The 24,033-nt window shown below is 42.2% G+C and overlaps 2 protein-coding genes across 2 annotated transcripts in view; both read right to left on the bottom strand.

Annotated features, from left to right (window-relative positions):
* The window catches only part of msraa (methionine sulfoxide reductase Aa), a 91,989-nt gene extending 91,269 nt beyond the window's left edge, over window positions 1–720 (bottom strand). Inside the window, exon 1 of the mRNA NM_001140894.1 lies at window positions 474–720. Within this exon, the coding sequence (NP_001134366.1) occupies window positions 474–609 (136 nt within the window). The 5' untranslated portion in view covers window positions 610–720. The remainder of the gene's footprint in view (window positions 1–473) is intronic.
* Window positions 721–13,037: 12,317 nt separating this feature from the next.
* The window catches only part of ift172 (intraflagellar transport 172), a 29,706-nt gene continuing 18,710 nt past the window's right edge, over window positions 13,038–24,033 (bottom strand). The window contains exons 34-47 of the mRNA XM_014205282.3: window positions 21,542–21,651; window positions 20,254–20,383; window positions 19,954–20,052; window positions 19,416–19,525; window positions 18,580–18,643; window positions 17,499–17,585; window positions 17,161–17,388; window positions 16,921–17,037; window positions 16,720–16,815; window positions 16,353–16,412; window positions 15,992–16,090; window positions 15,586–15,739; window positions 14,293–14,384; window positions 13,038–13,821 (exon numbers count right to left, since the gene is read on the bottom strand). Coding sequence (XP_014060757.1) covers window positions 13,732–13,821; window positions 14,293–14,384; window positions 15,586–15,739; window positions 15,992–16,090; window positions 16,353–16,412; window positions 16,720–16,815; window positions 16,921–17,037; window positions 17,161–17,388; window positions 17,499–17,585; window positions 18,580–18,643; window positions 19,416–19,525; window positions 19,954–20,052; window positions 20,254–20,383; window positions 21,542–21,651 — 1,536 coding nt within the window. The 3' untranslated portion in view covers window positions 13,038–13,731. The remainder of the gene's footprint in view (window positions 13,822–14,292; window positions 14,385–15,585; window positions 15,740–15,991; window positions 16,091–16,352; window positions 16,413–16,719; window positions 16,816–16,920; window positions 17,038–17,160; window positions 17,389–17,498; window positions 17,586–18,579; window positions 18,644–19,415; window positions 19,526–19,953; window positions 20,053–20,253; window positions 20,384–21,541; window positions 21,652–24,033) is intronic.

Below are 24,033 nucleotides of genomic sequence, written 5' to 3'. Positions count from 1 at the left end.
TCCAGAGCGACTCACAATAGTGAGTACAAACACTTTCATACTTTTTTTTCATACTGGTCCCCCGTGGGAATAGAACCCACGACCATGGCGTTATTAGCGCCATGCATTACCATCGGAGCTCCACGCATTTCAATGTAAAGTCTACACCTGGCGCATGTGAAAATATTCAAGTCAAATTAAATACTATTTTTCACATGCGCCTAATACAACAGGTGTAGCTCCTGTTGCTCTAAACAGTCACAGCACCGCATAAGTGTTGTCGAACTCGCGCAACACAGACGTACAGTCTCACAACAAAGGGAATAGGCCTTCTTTGTTGACAGAAATAGCAAATATTCGCGCTTTGTGTTTTCGTTTTGCATTATAGGCCTACGTTTTGGGAAGATACTCTGTAGCCTAGCTGCTAAAGGCTATGGTTATGTTATAGCTACCGAGGAAGCCATGCCGCACAGACACAGGGAAAGTCGCCCTACCTGATACTTTTAAACTTTCGCTTCTCCCGGGGAGAGCGGTCTCTGGAGTCGGCATCTGTGTTTTGGAAGACATATCTCCCGTTCTACTGTGGGTAAAATGACGCCAAATCAAACGGAGTCTAGTCGTTGCGACCATTGAGCTCGGGGTTAGCAGTCCAACACTTCCTGGTGCCGATACAAAGTAGCCTATATAGCTACATAACAACTTGTGTAATGCGACAGTTTTATAAACGTGTTATACAACTGGCAGAGCGTTTCCGATTACCAAACCGGCACATCATTATTTATTTTATTTAGCTATAGGCCTATGTTGGCCTGTCTAAGTCATTTCAGCAAGTGTAATAATTGACAAATTGAGTTTACATAAATACTTTATTTTATGAATAGGCTATTATTATAAGGCAGAAATGTAGACCTAAATTATGTCATTATCAGAATAGAATGTAACCACTTGGTCAAGAGAAGTCTTAAAATGGATCTCTGCTCATCTGTGGCTCAGCATCTTGTGTACACTAGCGGTTCTGGGGGGGGGGGGGGGGGGGTCCCCCATGTGACAACAATGTTGGACCCCCTTGTGGCCCCCCTAAATGTGGAGTATGAAATAATTTTTACATAAGAAATTTTTGCTATCATTCTTTTTTTTACATCCGTTATTAGACAGTGGCAACAATGATGATTATGAACATGGTCTTTTGCCTGCTAATGCCTGTAATGCAGTGAAGAAAATGATATGACAACAATAACGTCTAATGTAACTGGCCCCTCTAACAGTAGAACTGGCCCCAGCTTGGCCCCCCCAGTTGAAATGGTCTAGAACAAGTCTTGAGCCTACTGAGCCGCTGAATTCTTCATGATCATTAGGCTACATTGTAACAATTACAATAGCCTACACATTCTAACCATCTGTTCAGACACAAATCAGGTTCTGGTAGTTTCAGTAAGCTACTTAAAATAGCGAAATCCATGACCTGACAAAAATGTAGCCGTCTAAAAAATATTGCTAGTCCTTTTATTTGAAACGTTCTATGTTCTGAATTAGGCTATGAGTAAATTGTCCATGTAACATTATTATTAAATAAGCATGTTGCCAGAGTTGAACCACTGCAGTCCACAATAGTGTGTTCTATTAGGCATTGGTGAAATTGCCATGGGGGATGGGGGGACATGTCCCCCCAAATATTCAGAACAGGTCGATTCTTCCCCCACAATAATTTCTTTAAAATAAAATTAAAAAAATTGGGTTGGGGGCCCAATAGCATATGAACACGTCATAAGCAATGGCAAAATGTGTAGAATTGCAGGAAATTTGCTTTAACGGTGGACTTTGGGCACAAAAAAACTGTCAACTCCTTTTTTTCAATTTTTCAACAGAAATGACTACTGGTGTGTGGATGTGTCATTCTGGTCATGTGCGCTGCGACCAACATAGCGAGTTTGTTAACTAATCTAGCCACATGTAGCTAGCCAGTAACTCCTCTAGTATGTTTTGATATCATTTCACAGGATTTGTTTTCGGACGGAAGCGGTTGAGATCGGTAAGAAATGGCATTTCTGTAGCCAAATATGTTATTCATAAAAAGCATTAAATTAGCTGGTATGATGGTGCATTGATCAGTTATAAAGTTTAAAGGCATTCTTTTTTGCGTTTTTGCACCAAGTACATCTTTAAAGTAACGGTCCAGTGTTTCCAGATTTCTATGAAATACGATCTATATTTAATACAATATGAGTGAAATATTTTTCCTTATCAAAATGTTTAAATAAGTATGTTTTTCTGTGTTGGAATAGCTTTTCTGTGTTGGAAAAGTCTGGGCGTACCCCAACAACAGAATGGTGTGGCCGTTTACCAGTCATTAAAAATATTCACGCAAGTAGACCGCTGATTGGCCAGCTCACATCATCCTCTATGAGGAAATAGCAAGCACTTTGGCCACAAATACGGGTAGAGGATGAGTCAACAACATTATTTGGGTATGAGTTAACAGAACATTCACTTTTAAAAGTGAGATTTTCACTGGACAGTTACTTAAAAGTGCAAAATCTTCTCTCATCCTCATGGCAAAATGTGAAGAATAGCATGAGATGAGCTATAAAACACTTTTTTTCTCTCTGCGACATGGCAAAATGTGTAGAATTGCAGGAAATTACCTTTAAAACTGCAGTTTTCTCTCAGACTCATGACTAAATGTATAGAAGAGTATTATAAAACTGCTCATTTTTCTCTCTGCCCCATGGCAAAATGTGTTCAAATGCAGGAGGTTAGCTGAATTTTTTTTCTCCCCCCCAAAATATGTTTTCATTTGGGGGTGGGGTGGTTGGTGGGCCTTCCACTTATACTGGGTTTTCAAAATACCCCACACATAACACTCAAAATACCCCTCTGGCGAGGCATAATAAGTCACGTCAAACTGTGTAGAATTGCAAGAAACGCGTTTTAGAATTTTTTGCAAATGATCCAGGGCCCCACGTCTACTGTTCATCCACCCCAATATCTACACCACAATTTCGCTCTTGTGATCAGGGGTTTTATTATTGCATTTTGCATTAGTAAATAGTTTAGAAATAGTATGCATTTAATGATGTAAAAACATAAATAAAGAATATAATACATTGGGAAAACTTGCCTATCTGTTTATTTATCGGGCTATATTTGCTGATAAAAAATTACCTACTGGGCACAGAAGTCAATTCAACGTCTATTCCACATTGGTTCAATGTATTGTCAATCAGTGTGTGCCCAGTGGGAAGTCTGTCAAAGTTATTAACAAAGTTACTAAAATGAATATGAAAGAGGGTTACAATTGAGCAGGTTTGAATTAAAAAGGATTTGCTTCTTCAAGTGTGGAGAAAGTCGAATGTAGCTTTCAGTTCAAGGCCCTCGCACACAGCGCTGTTCGAGGGGCTTTGGGTACCATGCCTGAGCAGGCAACTAACATAGCCATTTAGAGATTTGTGTAAACTCGTTTTCAGCAGATAAATATGCAATAATCTGGAGTTAAAGTAGACAATTGTGAACGAGTTTAGATCATGTATAAACTTCAATTGCATTTTTACTTTATTGTTGGCCTTTTTCAAAAAATGATATTATTTTGCCTACATTTCTCTGCGTAGCATTCACATCTGTAGCCACGAAGTGCTTTGAAAGTCTGTTCATGGCTCACATCAACACCATCATCTCAGACACCCTTGACCCACTCCAATTTGCATACTACCCCAACAGATCCACAGGTGACGCAGTCTTTATTGCACTCCACACTGTCCTTTCCCACTTGGACAAAAGGAACACCTATGTGAGAATGTTGTAGTTGACTACAGCTCAGTGTTCAACACCATAGCGCCCTCGAAGCGTATCACTAAGCTAAGGTCCCTGGGACTGAACACCTCCCTCTGCAACTGGATCCTGGACTTCCTGACGGGCCGCCACCAGGTGGTAAGAGTAGGCAACAACACATCCGCAACGCCGACTCTCAACACTGGCACCCCTCAGGGGTGCGTGCTTAGTCCCCTCTTGTACTCCATGTTCACCCACGACTGTGTGGCCACACATGACTCCCAACACCATCATTAAGTTTGCAGACGACATGACGGTGGTAGGCCTGATCACCGACGAAGATGAGACAGCCTATAGGGAGGAGGTCAGAGACTGCCAGGACAACAACCTCTCACTCAATGTCAATAAAACAAAGGAGCTGATCGTGGACTACAGGAAACAGAGGGCCGAGCATGCCCCCATTCACATTGACAGGGTCGTAGTGTACCTGGTCGAGAGCTTCAAGTTCCTCGATGTCCACATCACTAAGGATCTATCATGGTCCACACACATCAACACAGTCGTGAAGAGGGCACGACAACGCCTCTTCCCCCTCAGGAGGCTGAAAAGATTTGGCATGGGCCCTCAGATCCTCAAAAAGTTTTACAGCTGCACCATCAACTGCATCTTGACTGACTGCATCACTGCTTGGTACGGTAACTGCTTGGCATCCGACCACAAGGCGCTACAGAGGGTAGTGTGTATGGCCCAGTACATCACTAGGTCCGAGCTCCCTGAAATCCATGGCCTCTATACCAGGCGGTGTCAGAGGAAGGCTCCCCAAAAATTATACCACTCCAGCCAGCCAAGCCACAGACTGTTCTCTCTGCTACCGCACGGCAAGCGGTACCAATGCATCAAGTCTGGAACCAAGTGGACCCTGAACAGCTTCCATGCCCAAGCCACTTCTAAACAAGACTGCTAAATAGCTAATGAAATGCCATCCGGACTACCTGCATTGACCCTTTTTTGCGCTAACTCTCTCACACTGACACCCCAACACACACACACACATAACATGCACACACACGCATACGTACGCCACACACTCACAGACACACACTTTCACACTCACCACATATGTTGCTGCTACTGTCTATTATCTATCCTGTTGCCTAATCACTTTACCCCCTACTTATATGTACTGTACATAGCTACCTCAATTACCTCGTAACCCTGCACATCGACTCGGTACTGGTACTCCCTTATATATAGTCACGTTATTTTCTACTCCCTTTATATAGCCATGTTATGTGTATTTGTTATTCACTGTGTATTTATTCCTCATGTCATTATTTATATTTTTGATTTAATTTCTTATCTTTAACTGTGCTATTGTTGGAAATGGACCCTTAGGTAAGCATTTCACTGTTAGTCTACACCTGTTGTCTACGAATCATTTGGTTGTGCATCAGCAGTTTTTCTCGTGTTATTTAAGTCACTGACAGTCACTTAATTAGCCCGTGTCATCTGAAAATGTTTTAGATTGGTAAGTTAGTCTAGCTAGCTATCTAAACTTGTAGTAATCATGGTCAAATTACCAACCGGGAGGCTCCCATTGATTTTGTTAGTCACTTTTACTCAGATATCATATTAAAAACTGCAAACATTTATCTCCACCCCATGGCAAAATTAGTAGAATTGCAGCAAACTTTCTTTAAAACTGCAACATTTTCTCTACACCAATAGAAAAATTTGTAGAATTGCGGGAAATTAACTCCAAAACTTCAAGGTGGGGGAGCCCCCCATCAAAATTTAACTTAGGGCCCCCAAAAGGCTAGGGCCGACTGTGATCGCATGTGTGGGTATGATGAGTTGAGATTTTTTGTGGCCGCCACCCCATCAAAGTTCCCCTTCCCTGGCCTAGCTAGGTCTATAGGGCTACATGTTGCCTAAATAATGGGAGACTGGTGTGTTGTTAAATCATAGGCCTAAATGGATATACTCTTGGAAAAAAGGGTACCAAAAGGGTTCTTTGCGGAGGGATGGGGTTCTACCAAGAACTGTTTTTATCTGAAGAACCCTTTTTGGAAGACAAGGGTTCTTTGTAAGCCAAAGGCTTCTACCTAAAACCTTTAACAGCCTAAGAACTGTTTTTGGAAGAAAGGGTTATTTGATGATTATTTGGAAGACAAGAAGGATTCTGTATAGAACCATATGTAATATTTCCCAGTATGCTCTATTGCAGGGTGATTTTCAGTATTGTTTGTTTTAATATCTGTGTTTTTGTATGTACATTGAGTTGTTGATTTATTTGATGCTACACAAAGATGAATAGTATACATTTTTTCTAAACAAATCCAATCTGTTCATAGTTGGATTTATTTCACCTGTTACTGAGATGGTTGTTGCAGTTTAGATGATTGAGGTAGTCTCAGTATTCTATCTTCCCTACCCTGGCAGTTATTTTAAATGCAGGTTGAGGGTGATTAACATTTCCACTGGCTGTAAATCCTAACTCTGGCCAGATTATAATAGGAATTACACATCACTTTGCAAGCCAGCACAATGTGACCTGCAAGTCTGATGTGGCCAGTAAACCAGGAGATTCCTAACAACACTGTGTTAGGGTATGACTAGACCCTCAAATTAAGGCCTTATGATATATGTAATGTATTGTCATAAATCATTAGATTTTAAAGGCTAATAAGGCTGGTAGAACAGTTCATAGAGGGTTCTAGGAAGAACCTTTTATAGATGGTTATAGGAAGAACCTTTAGATGATAAAATGGTTCTAGGCAGAACCCTTTATAGAGGGTTCTAGGTAGAACCATATACAGGGGGTTATTTGAAAAACCCTCTGCAAAGGGTTCTACCCAGCACCAAAAAGGTTCCAGATGGGGACAAACCGAATCTCTCTGTATGGTTCTATTTAGCACCTGTTTTTCTAAGTATAGGCCTAGACTACACTCAGGAAAATGATCTAATGTAAAAAAAATCACAAATAATAAACAATTGCATTAAAACATACATGTACATGAGTTTTGTCATAAACCAACACATAATCACGTGAAAACATTTTATTTATGGAAATTCCAGTTGGCCATGACGTGCACAGATGCTTGGGTTTGAGAAAAGGATTGTCTGTGGAGGACTGTCTGTGGAGATCGATGTTGACGCTCTAGCTGAGACCATTGTGTCTTTCATTTGTGAAATCAGAAAACCTTGACGGCTGTATATAGGCTTTATAAAACTGAATAGCGTTGCGTCACGTCGCGATCACATTGGCATATATCCACATCGTTTAAAACTTGATGATGATGCATAAAGGATATGGTAAATGCACCTGTCGTGTGTGACCGAAGTCACTGTAGTCTTCAATTCAACACCAATATAATGTACACATTCTGTGTACCCTGTTATCACCTGCAGGCCTAAACGCCGCTGCTCCGTTTCACTGCGGGACACGCTGGATTGGTTGGCCTTTTTGTCCGCATGGAAGGTCTCTAAATCAGATAGGCTTTATCCATTACTCTGTAATATAGGTCAGCATAAAGGGGTGGATTGCAGAGCTTTGTTTACCCTACAGGCCATCTGGAGTTCACTGCGCGTCGAATCTGCTCACGGGAGGCACGCGTCCGGCAGACGACCCTTTGGGTAATAATATTGCAGCGTGAGAGGAGGATAAGGAGACCTCTGGTGACCTCAACCAAATGCAGGCAGATGCACGGGTGTTCACTTTAGAACTGAATAGGTCTGGGTGTATGGTGCAGCTAGACTACAACGTCGCCTTTGTTCTGCAGTACGCTACCGCCTTAGGCTGAGCCACTGATGCATTATATTACCGAAATGATTGAAAATAGTAGAACATTTATATTAGAATGTGCATTATTCGTAACGCAATTAAGCCTGATCCTTTTCAATGTAGTTCAATGTATCTTACCATGGATAGCTCCTATTCGGACTAGGCGTACATTGTTATTTTTTGTAAGAAAAAATAATTTGGTCATCTCTGTGTAATTTAATTCAAGGTTCGAATAAATAACGAAAGAATCACAATAAATCAATGGCTTCGTATGGGACAGGACAGGACAGGACGGGTGGGGGTTGGGGGAGAGAACGAACAGATGACAGGCCATATGGAGACGGACCATTTGGGGTGGCCATATTTTGATTCCCAAAACTTCATGAAGGTTTCTCGCCATGTTAGCAAAATGTTTATTTAACATATGATTGGACGAGTATGAAAATACAGCAGTATAGGCCTACATGGACACAGGTCTTGAGAAACATAAATCATTCATTATTCGACCAGGCAAACGTGCAGTTTGATAATTGTGCATTCCGCAAGAGCCGAGATATATTCGAGAGAGATGGTGACTTCATTCTTCCAGATTTTGTTAAAAAGGACAAACTTTCGCCATATCATCCTATGCCTACACTTATTCGTGGTTATACTATTAGGTCCATATATATTATGGTATGGTTTACATATATTTCGTACGGTAGACTATCGTGCTAATTGAACATGTAACCTATAAAAACGAATTCGATTATCACATTTGTTTTCACACGTCGATGGTAAATTTATTGTCAGCAGAAAAAATGATGTCAATACAAAATGTAATGATTATGGCGATTGAGTGTATTTTTCTGCCCAACAACATGTATTTTGTGCTTATGCATATTTCAAGGTGTATAGCTAATCTGGTAATCTCGGTAATGTAAATTACAAGAGTGAGGGAAAAGGGGAGTTGGAGCGTCCCATTTCGAAACCCCTCCGATTTGTTTAGTAAACCGGCAGATGCTACCTCTTCCCCTCTGAATAATTCTCACATGAGAAGTGGATGAACAGCACAAGGGAGAGGAGCAGGGGGACCGCGCTTTAAACTGTGCACGGCAATGATAAACTGGGTTGCTCTCCTCCTCTCTGTCAGATGGCTCTTTGCATCAGACGCTTTTGCATGACAGTCTCGGCTGGCTCTGCCTCCAGACTGCACCAAAGCTCTCTCCTCTCAGTGTGTCGCTTAGATGTAGCCTATACTTTTAGCATTTTGCCCATCTTTTGAACAGGTCCGGCGGGTCTTTTAGAGCACAGTCAGTGGAATATATGGGTGTTTTCATCATGGCACCAATTTCCACCTTTTGCAGCGCGCAGACAATACAGCAGAATCGATGTCACAGGACATTTTTGTTCAGCATCATCAGCGGAGGAGATCATCCTTGGTACCCAACCGGATGTACGGACTGTTTTGATGTTGGTTTGGGGGAAATGAGAGTTGATTGTAAAGGCATCTCGGCAAGGCATTTCTGTAAGTTGTTCCGCTGAATTGTTGCAATGTAAAAATATATGTTTTCCTATGCGTTTTGACACACTATTCTGTTTTTGTAAAAGGGGAACAACTCATTTAAATCCGCATAGACCTTAGGCCTATGTAGGCTAAATATGCATGCTTTTCGTTCTTTTTGTAGCCTAAATAAAGTGCTATTAGCTCTACTAAAAATGGGATTGTTGTTATATAGACTAGCCTATATTCTTTACATTTAGCACCTTCTCAATCCGTTATGTGACAATGTATTCTTGATTATGTCAATATGGCTTCTGTTTATCCCCAAAACCAATGTGTGTGCATGTCAGCTTTGCCAAATTGTATCTCCCCACTGTATTTATTCAATACTGAGCGTACCCCCTTATGATGCAGGAGCGTTCAGTCCCTCCACATCCTAACCCAGCGCGCCCGACCCCCACAAAAGGAGGGGATGACTCTCGTTGAGCTCAACAGCCCCCCCCCCCCCCTCCCCCTTCTTATCTCTGCTGCATTTTGCATGAGCTATCTAGGTCATTAGTATTTTAACGTATGCAAGACTTGACAAAGCTGATGAGAAGCCAGATGGGCCTTCTTCTATTTTTTTTTTGTGGGAGTTTAGCAACAGGACCGACTGCAGCAAGCCAGCAAGCCCTGTCTTTTCGCTGCTGTCACTCGGGCCTGGCGTTCGTTGCACCAGGGATCGGGCTATCTATATCCAAGATAAATAATAAAATAGGCTAGGCCTACATCTCATGCACTCGGGAGGTTACCACTGCCAGGATAGGCAGGCTAATGTAATATGACATAACAGTTATTTGTGTCTTTTTTATCTTATCAGTAGAGTTTAGTCTTATTATTTGTCATGTCCACCCGCATCTTTACCCCGCAAGAGGTAACAGTAATGCCACAGTGAATGACAAGGGGTAACAGTAATGCCACAGTGAATGACAAGGGGTAACAGTAATGCCACAGTGAATGACAATGCACGCGCATTATTTTATTGGATAAGATCCTTCGCCAGCTGGTGAAATACGTAGTGGTACATATTGGCGCAAGATCGCTGCTTTCAAGGTTTCCCTCCTCACGCGCACTGAAACTCTTCAGGCAGATGTCACTGTACAGTAGCTGCGCTGTTTCACTGACACAGAGAAAGACTAAAGGACCCGGTCTCTCCTCGTGTTCACAGCGGACCTTGATTTAAATGACCATACAATTAAGGCACGCGGTGAATGCCAAGAGAGAGGGTACATATCATCGAGATGTGAGTTGAGTGTGCGTTAAATGTTTGTCGTTATAATGGGTCGTCAGACAAGCCTCATACTTCCAAAGTTGATAGTTATTTATTGAAGGCTCTTTCATGTGCGTTGTGTTAGCCATTTTGCAGGAAGAGATTGGAGCGCGCCATTCAATTCTCTGCTATAGCTGTAAAGTCGAGGTGAAATCTCAGCCATTGAAGAGAGCACGCTGCGTCTTGCGGATAAGGGTGGAGTAGGAAAATGTAGATCTTTATGGTTTCCTCACTGGGACACGTAGAAGCTATAGAAGTGACTCTGGATGGTAATAAAACGCAAAGTAACATGACAATATTTAGTGAAGGCCTGTGAAATGGATTGCATAACTTCCTATAATGGGAAGAAAGAGGCAAACACATGAATGCGCACAACGTTTTTCGTGATGTATGGTCAACCTGAGATGCGTAAAAGCAAATTCACAGTAGAAATCAGGACATCAATGACAATTCGTGTGGAGGAAATAGTAGTGCGGCCTAGCAGTGCATGTCAAATAGAATACAGTAGGCATTTGTCATACATGTTCCAGGTCAGAGTAAGAGGAATTGTGCAGTTATGTGATACGAACGACCTTTTCAGCCATGCAAAACGCAGTGATTAAATTCTCTCATATCAGCAGGGATTCACAAAAGGGTTGTGGATTATGTGGATTACGTTTTGCATGCATGCACATTTTGCAATGTTCTGCTATTATGATTATTGTTGTATACCAATCTGTTGGCAATAAAATCTCACAATGCACAAAATAATGTTAAGAATATATTTTGTTAAACCACATAAATTACGCATCAGTTTAGCTTTTTTGGGGGTGCGCTATGTTCAGACAATCCACAAATGTGAAACTATAAAATGGTTTGTCAAACTGCAATGCAGAATGCTGACAGTTAACATTTGCATAATGAAACAAATGTTCTATATTTCTGACAACATTCTTGAAATGTTTCTGGTGGTAAAGTGCATTATCACAAACGTAAATAGTGGCATAGCTTGTATTAAGTTAATAAATCAGTCATTTACGGTGTTTTTCCTTTCGACAGATTCTGAATTAAGAGAAATTCAATGTTGACGACTGGTATCTTTTTGCAGGCAAATCAAACGAAGGAGCATAACCTACATTTGTAAATTTGCCATTTTTCCATGTAATATGGTGTGAACGTCAGCCCAATTAAGGGTTCCTCTGAAAAGGACTCCAATAACAGGAAAAAATGTATGTTTTTTATACTTTGTTTCGTTTATGTTTTACCTCTAGGCCTTTGTATTCATAAATAGACCCACAAAGAGGGATTCCAAGTACAACAATACCTAAGGGTAAAAAGTTCTGCTTATTGGCGTTTGAGATAATAACTCCTAGTACTAATGCCAATTTCAAAGCAATGAGCGCGTTTGGTTTTAAAAACATTATTTATGCAGGCTATTCAAATGTAACATATCTATAATATAGCATGAAGACTGTTGAATTATGTCCATTCTGACGCTTACATTTGAAGTTGTTTTTAGGCTAGTTTATTCGGTTTCTTTGCAATACAAATGTATGGTTATTATAACACAGGATTTCAGATTCTTATCGAAAGAAAAAACAAAGACTAGGCTGCCATTCTATCATATTTAAAACAGATGAAGAAAATATGTAAAATGTCCCTATGCTAATTTGATAGTAACATTTTACACAGGCCTGACATGCCTGTATGTATCACATTAGGCCCATTTCATTTTGGTCAAAGAAGTTCTTTCAAGGCACTGATTTCTATTAGGCCTAGGCAACTATGACACGAGACGCTGTGTTGACTTTCAATTAAAACATATTGTGACAAAAGGAAAGTTATGTATAATTATAAATGTGCAGGCAATATCTGAGACAGTTCAGTCCGTATTCATGCAGCCAATATGAAATTGGGCCTATACGGAATAGTTGAATATGCCTCAGTTTCTTCAACGCTTTTCTGAATTTTTGGGCCTCAAACACCTAATAACCTATGAACTTTGAGCGGACACTGATGGGAAAATTTGGTGAACTAGGTGTTCTTTTTTATCTTTGGAAGTAGTTTAACTGAGGAGGCACTGTGAGAAAGGCGCATACAATACACATTTGACGGCGTGTAAAAGTAAACTGTGCGTGGTTTTACGCACTGCATTGAGGTAGGATAAGCCTGTATTTCATTAAACCGTTATAGGCGCGGGTTATAGTTTTTTTGTATAGGCTAATCTAATTATAAATCAGATCATTTGGGACGGAACAGTTACAGCATACCATAGATTTTCTGGAAGAATTTGTATGGATGATAAAATGGTGGGCTGCCTAAACAAATAACCAACATAGGCAGATGCTGAGAAAAAAAAAAACATTGTCACGTATGAAGACAAACATAGGGTGGGTTCCCTGAAAGATTTTGACAAAGACGATATCTCGGTGCTACCTTTCTGAGGAGATACATACACTCAATGCAAGACCTGCCCATCACACAGCGGCTGTGTTGACCTCGGTTCTGTGAATTTATCATTTTCACACACGCACTTGAAATCTCTTCAAATAAAAATGTTCATAAAAAAAATATTTATATAATGTTGGGAAGAAGTCAATGATCCGTATTTGAGTGGGTACACAAATTGGTTAGTGAACACAACTCAATTAGCAAAAACAATGGGGCCTAACGGTACAGTCATTTCCTAGGTGGACATACATTTACTTATATTATAAGTCTAATAAAGAAGAAATTGGTTCAGAATATTTTTTATTTAACAACATTTCCAACATATGAAATACATTCAAAACCGCATATAAACCAACAATACATAAAGCCAATACAGAATTCTAAAGTGCATTATGATAAATTCTCCTATCATTCAGAAACACAGAACAAAGAACACTAGTTACAGATAACAGCACTTCTGATTATGAAGATACATCACCTTAAGCGTAAAGGCATCTTTAAAGTCTCTCAACTAAATAGAAACACACACGTTGATCGTAGCCTACCCTATTCCTCCTACACTACCAGGAGCATAAGAGAAAATGGGAATGAAAAACTCAAACATAGATACACACATCACAAAGGTATAACAGAGACAGACACACAGAGAAGAGAGGAGGACTTTTCTGCTGAATGATATAGACACAGGAACCTGGCACCAGGGGCTAAGTAACCAATGGGAGGCCGGTAAGGACTGGGCTGATGTCAGCACTGTAGAAATGAATGAAGCAGTAACACAGCAGGTCAACTCATATCAGTCTATCGTTATGGAATAATGTCAACTGTTTAACACTAAAACCAAACCAGAGAAGGAGAGGAGCGAGGATGGATTCAATAATTCAGAAGGCGGTGGCTCTGAGCAGATGGTAAGTTGCTGTAGTGTTGGGTACGCTGGTGTGTGGTACACTGGGCGGAGATGAAGTTTTCAGCAGTCTGGTCCTGTCAGTGGAAGGAGAAGCCGGAGGCGGGGAGCCCTCCACACCACTGACTCACAAACTTCAGCACATCCTGGCACTCCGGGCTGTGAGTGGTCTGGGAGGAGGACACAAGCAGACCAGCTAATCACATATCAGATCACACACATACAGGGAACCACAAGGAAGACTGTATGTGTGTGTGTGTGTGTGCGTGCGTGTGCGTGCGTGTGCGTGTGTGTGTGTGCGCGAGTGTGTATTTGTTCCTCTGTGTGCATGCGAGCAGGCATACATGCAAAAAGTGGGTCTTTAAATCTCTGTTTGTGGACATTAGTCCATTTAACTAATCACACCTCCGCAATCCAAATCACACACAAAAGGATGGTGATGAAACACACTGAAATGGGCCGATCTCTGGCACCTAAGACTCAACTCTACACAGTGGAACATTCTAAACCTGGATTCAGAATAAATCAAACCAAGTGTTTCATGCGGTTAAGGGCTGATGGACTAGCAGCTAAATCAGCAGAGGAGGTAACAAGCACAGTTATGTAGACTCCAGAGCTAACATAAAAAAAAAACGTCTTACTTTTGTGGCCATTATGAATTTATTCCAGTCATCCTTGTTTGCTGCCTTGCCAGGTCCTTTGAACTCAATCTTATTCCGCAGGACCGGATAGCCTGGGTTGCATAGAGAGAGAGAGAGCTTTCATTATGATTGCATTCGTATTAATAGTCAACCAATTAACAGATGTGCCATCGTACGTGGGTCTGCTAACTGTCTCCCTGAACACAACACACTCCCCTGGGTGTTGTGGGAGACCAGTCTGTCCCTGTATCTCTGGATAGCACTGCATCTCTGTACTGTAAACTAGAGGTTATACGCCACTGTGTCTTGTCAGTTACACTGCCTTCAGAATGTATTCATACCCCTTCACTTATTCCACATTTTATGTTACAGCCTGAATTCAAAATGGATGAAATTATTTTCAATACATGTTCTGCTATTTCAATACATGTTAGAATCACCTTTGGCAGCGATTACAGTTGTGAGTCTTTCTGGGTAAGTCTCTAAGAGCTTTGGACACCTGGATTGTACAATATTTGCACATTATTTGCACAAAAGTCTTCAAGCTCTGTCAAGTTGGTTGTTGATCATTTCTAGACGGCCATTTTCAAGTCTTGCCATAGATTTAAGCCGATTTAAGTCAAAACTGTAACCAGGCCACTCAGGAACATTCCATGTCGTCTTGGGAACTCCAGTGTATATTTGGTCTTGTTTTTTAGGTTATTGTCCTGCTGAAAGGTGAATTTGTCTCAGTGTTTGTTGGAATGCAGACTGAACCAGGTTTTCCTCTAGGATTTTGCCTGTGTTTAGCTCTATTCCGATTCTTTTTATCCTAAAAAACACCCTTGCCGATGACAAGCACACCCATAACATGATGCAGCCACCACCATGCTTGAAAATATGAATAGTGGTACTCAGTGATGTGTTATGTTGGATTTGCCCCAAACATAACATATTGTATTCAGAACAAAAAGTTAATTTCTTAGCCACATTTTTCAGCACCCTGGACAGCACCTCTGCGCTGCCTACCAGTACAGAGTATACACTCTCACCTCCCATCAACTAGTTAGGCTGAAGAACCACATATGTTCGGGTTCATATGAAACCTTGTGAATGCATGCAAATAACAGTAATAACATGGAAATTATGAAATAATTATCTAAGGTAAAAGACTCTCCAGTAATTGCCCCTCATAGAAACCCACCAAGACTTTTCACGCCCCTGGAGTAGATATGGTACAGTCCCAGACACCAGGGTAATGCAATAGAGACAGGAGAGGGTAAGGTGCTCTGTAGGGGGGTTTCTCCCACCTACCTGTGATGACGCAGGGCAGGGAGCGGATGCCCGTGTTTGCTGCCAGTAAAGAGGCTTCGTAGGTGTCCCTCTCGTCTTTGGGCAGCACCTGCTCCACCCGCTGGTCCATGGACACCGTCAACACCCAGTCACGGATCTCCTCTCGCTGGGCATCCTGGGACACGACAACAAGATCAACAACAGCCTCATACCATAATACATTCGCAGCCTATTGTCACAGGATTGTCCCAGTACAGCAACATTACACACAGTCATTATATAGTAACATAGCAAAGCCAACAATATAACCACACAATGATATAGAGCTATCAAACTAACACTGGCACAGGGCAGTCACATGACCACATTTCAGACCTGTCATGTTATAAGACATAATGACACAGCAAAAAATCTATTTGTGCCTTACAGTGACGTGTAGCTTAGCAGGGAAAGGAACCTCGAAGGGGATGTCAGTGTCTTGGAAATCAGAGTGGTCCAGAGTATCTAAGTTCCCTTCCTCTATCCCCTGGAAACACCACAACACAGACAACAGGCATCAAGACAACATTCACTCACTATCTCTTCTTCAAACAATCTAATTAAAACACAATGGATAAAGCAAAAATGTGATGTGGGATAGTTACTCATACCACAGTTGTTATGATGAAATCTATATTGCTATCGATCATATAAGCTACTTGTGAAGATTTTATGCTCAATGAAAAAGTCGTCAGCTTCAGGTAAAGCTGAGGTGAAACCCCCTCAGGTAAAGCTGGGTGGAGACTCACATCAGACAGATCCAGGAAGCGGTTAAGGAAAATAAAGGCCATGTTCTCCCAGCCCAAAGCCTGTAGAGAGAATCACATTTATCATCATCAACCTGACATTCACAACTAAATGCCAATACTGAAGTTGAAAAAAAACTGATTTTACATTTCCCCAAATAATTTCATTCTGAACATGGGACCATAGGCTACTTCACAATGCAGTCTGGGCACAAAATTATTCATAACCCCTCCAATGGGTCTACCTGGAGCACAGACAGACTCAGGGGACATTGATCTGAATATTTCCCATGGGGCTAGCAACACCAACCCCCCAAGCCCCTCTCTGCTTCCCGTGATTGGCTGAGGCTCATACGAGCAGTTATCTTACCCTGGCAGCCATGCCTGCCTCGTAGAAGGCCTTGTCAGCTGGGATGAGCTCCGTGTGGCGCAGCAGGGATATGGACAGCTTGGCAGCCACGCTGACCTGGAGGGATGGAGAGGAGAATGATGGGGGACGCGAGTGTGTACCACAGCTAATACTATACAAAAACAGGCTGAGTAAAATAAAAGACGAGTACAGTATATATACCAGGTCAACCCCGTTGGCAGCAGATCGCGTGGCGTAGTAGTGAGAGATCAGCAGCATCTGCTCAAATTCTTCGTGGGCAGGAGAGTTGGCCTCTGAAGACTTAGTCAGGTTCTCACACTGCAAACAGATTAGACAACGAGACTATGAAAAAAGGACCCTTACACATCATATATGGTCATTATACACTGTGACCAGATACTGTCACTATAGTCCCCTGTCTGTCTCTGGTCCTGTACTCACCAGCAGAAGCATGACGTCTCTCAGGTCAGCCCACATGCGGAAGGACTCAGCGCTGTCTCTGCCCAGCAGGTTCAGTAGGTCCAGGAACATCCTCTTGTAGATGTTGAAATTCTGGAGGTTGGCTGGGGCTCCGTGCTGGGCGTACAGATTCAGGGCCTTTTCTGCATGGCCCTCTTTGATCAGGTGGGTGGCGTACAGGGCCACATACTTGTGGAGGATCTTGTAATTCTACAAATATTACAGAAATAAAAACAGTAACGGAATAAAACTGAAGATAGAGCGAAGAGGATGAAAGACAATGAAACTAAAAGGAGGAATGTTGACAGTAGACGCAGTACTTGTTTGGAAGCAGTCTCAATGCACTTCTCCCATTGGCCTCTCTCAGCATACATGTCCAGAGCTGCCATGACATCCACTCCTACCAGCTAGAACCAGAGAAGATCACCATTTAGTGGTTAAGAGTATAGACTTATCTAGAAAAACGACTACAGAAGGACATTTGGTAGTTTTATAAGGTCATGGTAGAAAGCCTTGTAATAGTTTGCTTTCTGAAACTTTGAAACATGTCTCAAAACTAGCCTGATGGTTACAAACGCCTGTAATGTCGTGTGTGTAGGTGACAGGGAAGTCAGGTGCAGGAGAATCCACCTTGGTATAAATGGAGTATTTTAATAACGTTACTAAAACTCCAAAACCAAAGTACATAATAAATAAAAGTGGGTAGAAGAACCCGTCGCGCACCAATCCATAATACACGAGCATATGCACAAACAATCTCTGACAAGGACAAGAGGGGAAACAGAGGGTTAAATACACAACATGTAATGAATGGGATTGGAACCAGGTGTGAAGGAAGACAAGACAAAACCAATGGAAAATGAAAAACGGATCAATGATGGCTAGAAGAGCGGTGACGTCGACCGCCGAGCACCACCCGAACAAGGAGAGGCATCGACTTCGGCAGAAGTCGTGACAACGCCCACATTATGAAGTCTTTGGTGCATTCTGTAGACAATACACACAGTCCTCTGAAATATGCCATTCACTTTTCAGCAGGCAGACTTCCTTATTCATCTAGAGACGTCAGTGCTACTGAGCCACATTGATGTGGCAAAACAAAGAGAACAAGGACTGTGGATTATTCAGCTCTTATTTCTGAGTGGATGGAACATAGGCCATCATCTCAATGATCTCCTACCAACAGTAGGGGGGCAGAGCAGGATGAGGTAGGGAGAGTTGAGGAATTAGAGGCGGGCATACGCTGTGGCATGATAGGACGTTTTACAGTACACCACCGCAAAAATCACAAGCTTATTCTTAAAAAATGGATATTGTAAGTTATACTGTACTTGCTAAGCACAACTGAGAAATTGGCTTATTATTTGCGATACGTATTATCGTTAAATTGTAGCTACTTACCGAATCTGCTTTGCCTTGGTTTTTCAAGTGTTCTTTGTATCGCTGGTCCACATAATCTTCAAACCTACACGAATATATTATAATTAACATGTATTTAACACCTTATCTCAAAGCGCTTGAAAACGGCAAACAAATCAAGAATGAAATAAAACAGCTACAGTACATCATAAGGACCATATTTTCAGCCAGAGTTGAATGTTTTGAGTGTTTCAAGCCTCCAACAGATATAGCCGTTAGGACAGACACACAATGTAGAAGGAAAGTAAATGATCCTCCATTATGTAGGATAATGACTTCGTTCAGGAGCTGGAGTACATGAAAGCAATGCAACCATGTAATAGTCCCCAGATAGACAAATCACAACACAAATGCACTGTACTAAAGCAGCATAATGAGACTGGCATCACAGTAATAAGTGGGAGCAAGCAGGGATGTTGAGACAAGGCTAAGTCAAGCATGACAACAGCCGTGTGAATTTCGCAATCACATTGTCTAATCAAATAGACTTCAACAAAATGTACAATAAATAACTAATCCACTGTAAAGTTAGCTATTGTCATTCAGTCTGGATAAGATCCTAAATGACTATAATGTAACATACAGAATAGATGAAACAGGAATCTCATCCCATTCATTAACTAGAGGTCTGGAGCTACCTCTGTCCTAGAGCCTTGTGTTGTTTTTAAGAGGCAGCAACAGCTGACTGGTGCCTGTGAGGTCTCTGTGTGTTTTCTCTTTCTGTAGCCTAATGACAGACGAGGTATTCTAGCCGGCTAGGCTTGTTGTTAGGGGCGACCAGGCAGAGCCGTAGTGGTGGGCCTGGCCGACAGGCTCACCTTGGATCCAGCTCCTTGGCCACTCTCTTGGCTTTGTTCCATTCTTCTCCCTCAATGAATGCATCTATGGCTTCCTTAATGAGGTCCAGGTTGAGGTACAGCTCAGCCGCCTGAGGAAAATAAAACATTGGGAATCTCAAAAGATTTCTTGAAGGACGCCAGAGACGAGGCATAAAACATGGACGCCTTGGTTTTGGGGAAGTATTTTTTTCAATCAACACACTCGCACCAAAACCATCGTTTTCCGTTGGCAGAACGGCCTCCACACACACCTTTAGATTAATAAAAGCTGTTTCTGTATGTAGTTTTGTCCAATAAATATTTTTAACAGGGACACAGGGGTCCTGTCTACAAAATCATTGGTTGGATACCTGTCTGCTACACTCAATAATAATATACTTTCTAAAAAGCATTTTTTCCAATAGAATTTCACATACAGCAGCCTAAAACCATGCATTTACAAAATAACACAAAATAATCAATATCAAAACCCTGTTAGTATTGAGGGATCAACAGCAGAAAGTGTGTGGTGACTTACAGCGCTGTACTTCCTGAGCTGGGTGAGGCGAGGGCCCACAGAGTGGATGACATCCACAGCCCTCTCCTGCGTCAAGAACTTGATGGCCAACTCAGCAGCCTGGGGCAGGTCACATACACAGGAAACATTGAGGCACTACACTCTGGGTCACAGAAACACACTGGGAACATCACATGGCACGACAGTCATCCAGGGCCACAGATAGAGGCTTGTGTCATACACCAGTCGGTTTGTAAGGACAGCATGTGTGGGTTATGTTATAGTGACATTCATTGCCAGTCCTGGAGCTCTTTTGTGTACCTTCATCCAGCACTTCTCCATAAGGGGCCCGTTGGTGGAGTCCTTGACCTTGAGGTAACACTCCACAGCCCGGGCGTACTCTCCAGACAGCTCCCATTCCTTGGCCTGCTCCACCATGCCTTCAACCCCTCTGCACACACACACACAGAACACACACAGACACAGAACCTTGGTACTATGAATTAACTATAACTGAGCTGCATTGTTAAGTAATCGAGGGACCAGATGGATGTGTAGGGAATAACAGAGCTGGAATGAAAGACTTGGAAACCCATTCTAAGAACAGAAATAAAACTGTACATGTCTGTTGATGTTAAAGTCAAGGGAGTATTCTAAGACACTACTGTGAAGGCAAATGCAAGACATTTTGCCCCCGGGGGCCACATTCGGTCTTCAACGAGGTCCGGATGGCCGCACTGAAAATGTGTTATGTTTTCTCGCTGTCAAAATGTGCAAAAAAAATGGTCCTCTATCCATCTTTTATTAATGCTCCCTGACTGTCTAGCTTCCATTTCAGTGATTATTAGCGAGCTGGACACATTCAAGAAACTGTATGAACGTAGGTCGATTATCATTTATACACCGTTTCGGTTTGGTTTTAGTCATTTTAAAGTATATTGAGTTTGTTTTCACCCCCCAATTGGACCCCCTTGTTGGCCATCTCTTTGACACCCCTGCTCTACACAGTGCACTGCACACAGACTTCCCTCATTAAAATCTTAGATCTCTCCTCCACTGCGCTACAAACCCAACCCTTGTGATGTTAAAGACAGAGACAAGAGTCAAAGTGAAAGGCAACATGTGTTAGAGAGTTCTGGCTCTCAATTGAGCATGACTGACAGTACAAGAGGACCAAATTACTCGCAATTGGGGCCTGAACTGAAGACTGTGCAAAATAAATGTCCTACTTTCCTTTTTTCCCCCTGTCCTTTTGACAGGCCTTTGATGTTTTCCCACAAGTCATTAAAAGCAGGGAAATGATGGTCGGAGACGGATAGAGGCGCTGCGTGTCTGCACTTTAATTAGCTGCTCATTATGGATTTAATTTAGGATAAAAAGCTACCATGTTTTAATAACGCATCGACCCAATGCGCATCTAGATTAATAACAGACCACAACACAACAGTGTGTACATAGCCCTTTCTTTCTTCTCCATCTCGTTTAACATGTAACATTGAGACACATTTTCTCTGCCTCTCCAAGACCACGAACAGAGTTATTAAAACGTTAAAATAACCAGGAACATGTGATGTAAAAAAACACAGATGTTATTGTGTGTTTTGCTCACCGGGAGCCCTTCTTGGTAGCCTCCTTCTCGTACTCCTCTTGGAGGACGCTCAGCTTGTTGGGGAGGTACTCTTTACAAATCCGCATGGCATCACTCCACATCTCCACGTCCTGAGACAACAAAACAACAAAACTCAGTACCCGGGGACACCAAACTCTGCGAAGCACATCCAGCCAAACAACCAGCGTGAATTATGGAATGAAAACATTGCGGAGCGCAGTATTGTGTTTAACCTGTAGTGTTCTCTGTAAAGCTACCACCAGATAGCAGAACACAGGGAATGGTGAATTGACTAGATTATGAAGCCTCAATTTAAAAAAAACCCTAGAGTCGATGTCCGCGCCCCCGTGGACATTTTATTAACATAATATATTAATCCCCATAAAAATCTGTCAGTTTAAACTAGAGATATTTGTTTTGTTCCATTGGACGCTTCTCAATCCACCGTATCTGCCGATGTTGCACTTCCGCAGCTGTAGTGAAAGGTGACAAAGCTAGAGCGGTGTTTGTCAGACCATGAGACATCACGGAAATCGGTCTTCTCACAAAGTTGTCAGTTTGGCCTACAAACTATTATGACCCATCTATAGAAAGATGAAGACCATGAATTTCTCTGTTTTGCTCTACGAGTGTCTTGGGACTCGTCTGCAGTCGGTACAGCTGATCTACCAACTTCTGCCTGTAGCGTCCAAACACTTTGGGCTACACGCTAATATGACCCTCTGTGGAAAGGTGAGACTCTCACAAACACGTACAGTGCCTTCAGAAAGTACTCAGAGCCCTTGACTTTTTCCACATTTTGTTACGTTACAGCCTTATTCTAAAAGTTATTAAATTAAATCATCAATCTACACACAATACCCCATAATGATAAAGCGAAAAACAGGTCTTTAGAAAGAAAAACTGAAATAATACATTTACATAAGTATTCAGACCCTTTACTCAGTACTTTTGAAGCACCTTTAGCAGCGATTAAAGCATCAAGTCTTCTTGGGTATGACGCTACAAGCTTGGCACACCAGTATTTGGGGAGTTTCTCCCATTCTTCTCAAGTTCAGTCAGGTTGGATGGGGAGCGTTGCTGCACAGCTATTTTCAGGTCTCTCCAGAGATGTTCGATCGTGTTCAAGTCCAGGTTCTGGCTGGGCCACTCAAAGACATTCAGAGACGTGTCCCGAAGCCACTCCTGCGTTGTCTTGGCTGTGTGCTTAGGGTCGTTGTCCGGTTGGAAGGTGAACCTTCGCCCCAGTCTGAGGTCTTGAGCGCTCTGGAGCAGGATTTCATTAAGGATCTCTCTGTACTTTGCTCCGTTCATCTTTGCCTCAATCCTGAATTGTCTTCCAGTTCCTGCTGCTGAAAAACTGGATGGTGCCAGGCTTCCTCCAGACGTGATGCTTGGCATTCAGGCCAAAGAGTTCAATCTTGCTTTCATCAGACCAGAGAATCTTATTTCTCATGGTTTGAGAGTCTTAAGGTGCCATTTGGCAAACTCCAAGCGGGCTGTCGTGTGACTTTTACTGAGGAGTGGCTTCCATCTGGCCACTCTACCATAAAGGCCTTGTTGGTGGAGTGCTGCAGAGATGGTTGTCCTTCTAAAGGTTATCCCATCTCCACAGAGGATCTCTGGAGCTCTGTCAGAGTGACCATCAGGTTCTTGGTCACCTCCCTGACCAAGGCCCTTCTCTCTCTCTCGATTGGTAAGTTTGGCCGGGCGGCCAACTCTAGGAAGAGTCTTGGTGGTTCCAAACTTCTTCCATTTAAGAATGATGGAGGCCACTGTGTTCTTGGGGACCTTCAATGCTGCAGAAATGTTCTGGCACCCTTCCCCAGATCTGTGCCTCGACACAATCCTGTCTCGGAGCTCTACAGACAATTCCTTCTACCTCATTACTTGTTTGTTTTTGCTCTGACATGCACTGTCAACTGTGGGATCTTATAGACAGGTCTGTGCCTTTCCAAATCATGTCCAATCAATTGCATTTCTCACAGGTGGACTCCATGGGTACTGTATGTAGATTGCTGAGGAGCGTTTTTTATTTAATCAATTTTAGAATAAGGCTGTAATGTAACAAAATGTGGGAAAAGTCAAGGGGTCTGAATACTTTCCGAAGGCACTGTACATGTCGGTTGTTTTGCTCTAGGACGCCCACAGGTGTCTGAAGGTCCCCCGGTACTAGTATTTAAAAAAAAATGGAAGTCTATATGGAGACTGTTTAGTAGAACGCATAAAAATGTACATTTGAGAAGCACTGCGCACTTCCATGCTACAGTGGACATTGTAGGTAGTTAAACATGTCGAAATGAACACAGAGTGTATTTATTAAGGTGTCGAGATCAAATATTGTAGTCAGGCAACATATGAGATGTGAGTAGGCAACGTTTCATTCCGAAGTCTGAGAAGATTTTCGCTCGCTTCAGCTCAAAACCAGCCACCATTGTTCGCAATACATTTTGCAGCGTTTTTTAAGTGGTTGCATCATATTACAACAATTG

This window comes from Salmo salar, chromosome 06 (assembly GCF_965601325.2).
Source record: "Salmo salar chromosome 06, fSalSal1, whole genome shotgun sequence".
Classification (NCBI taxonomy): Eukaryota; Metazoa; Chordata; class Actinopteri; order Salmoniformes; family Salmonidae; genus Salmo; species Salmo salar.
Note: the sequence above shows the minus strand (reverse complement) of the source record. Positions and strands in the feature narration are given on the sequence as shown.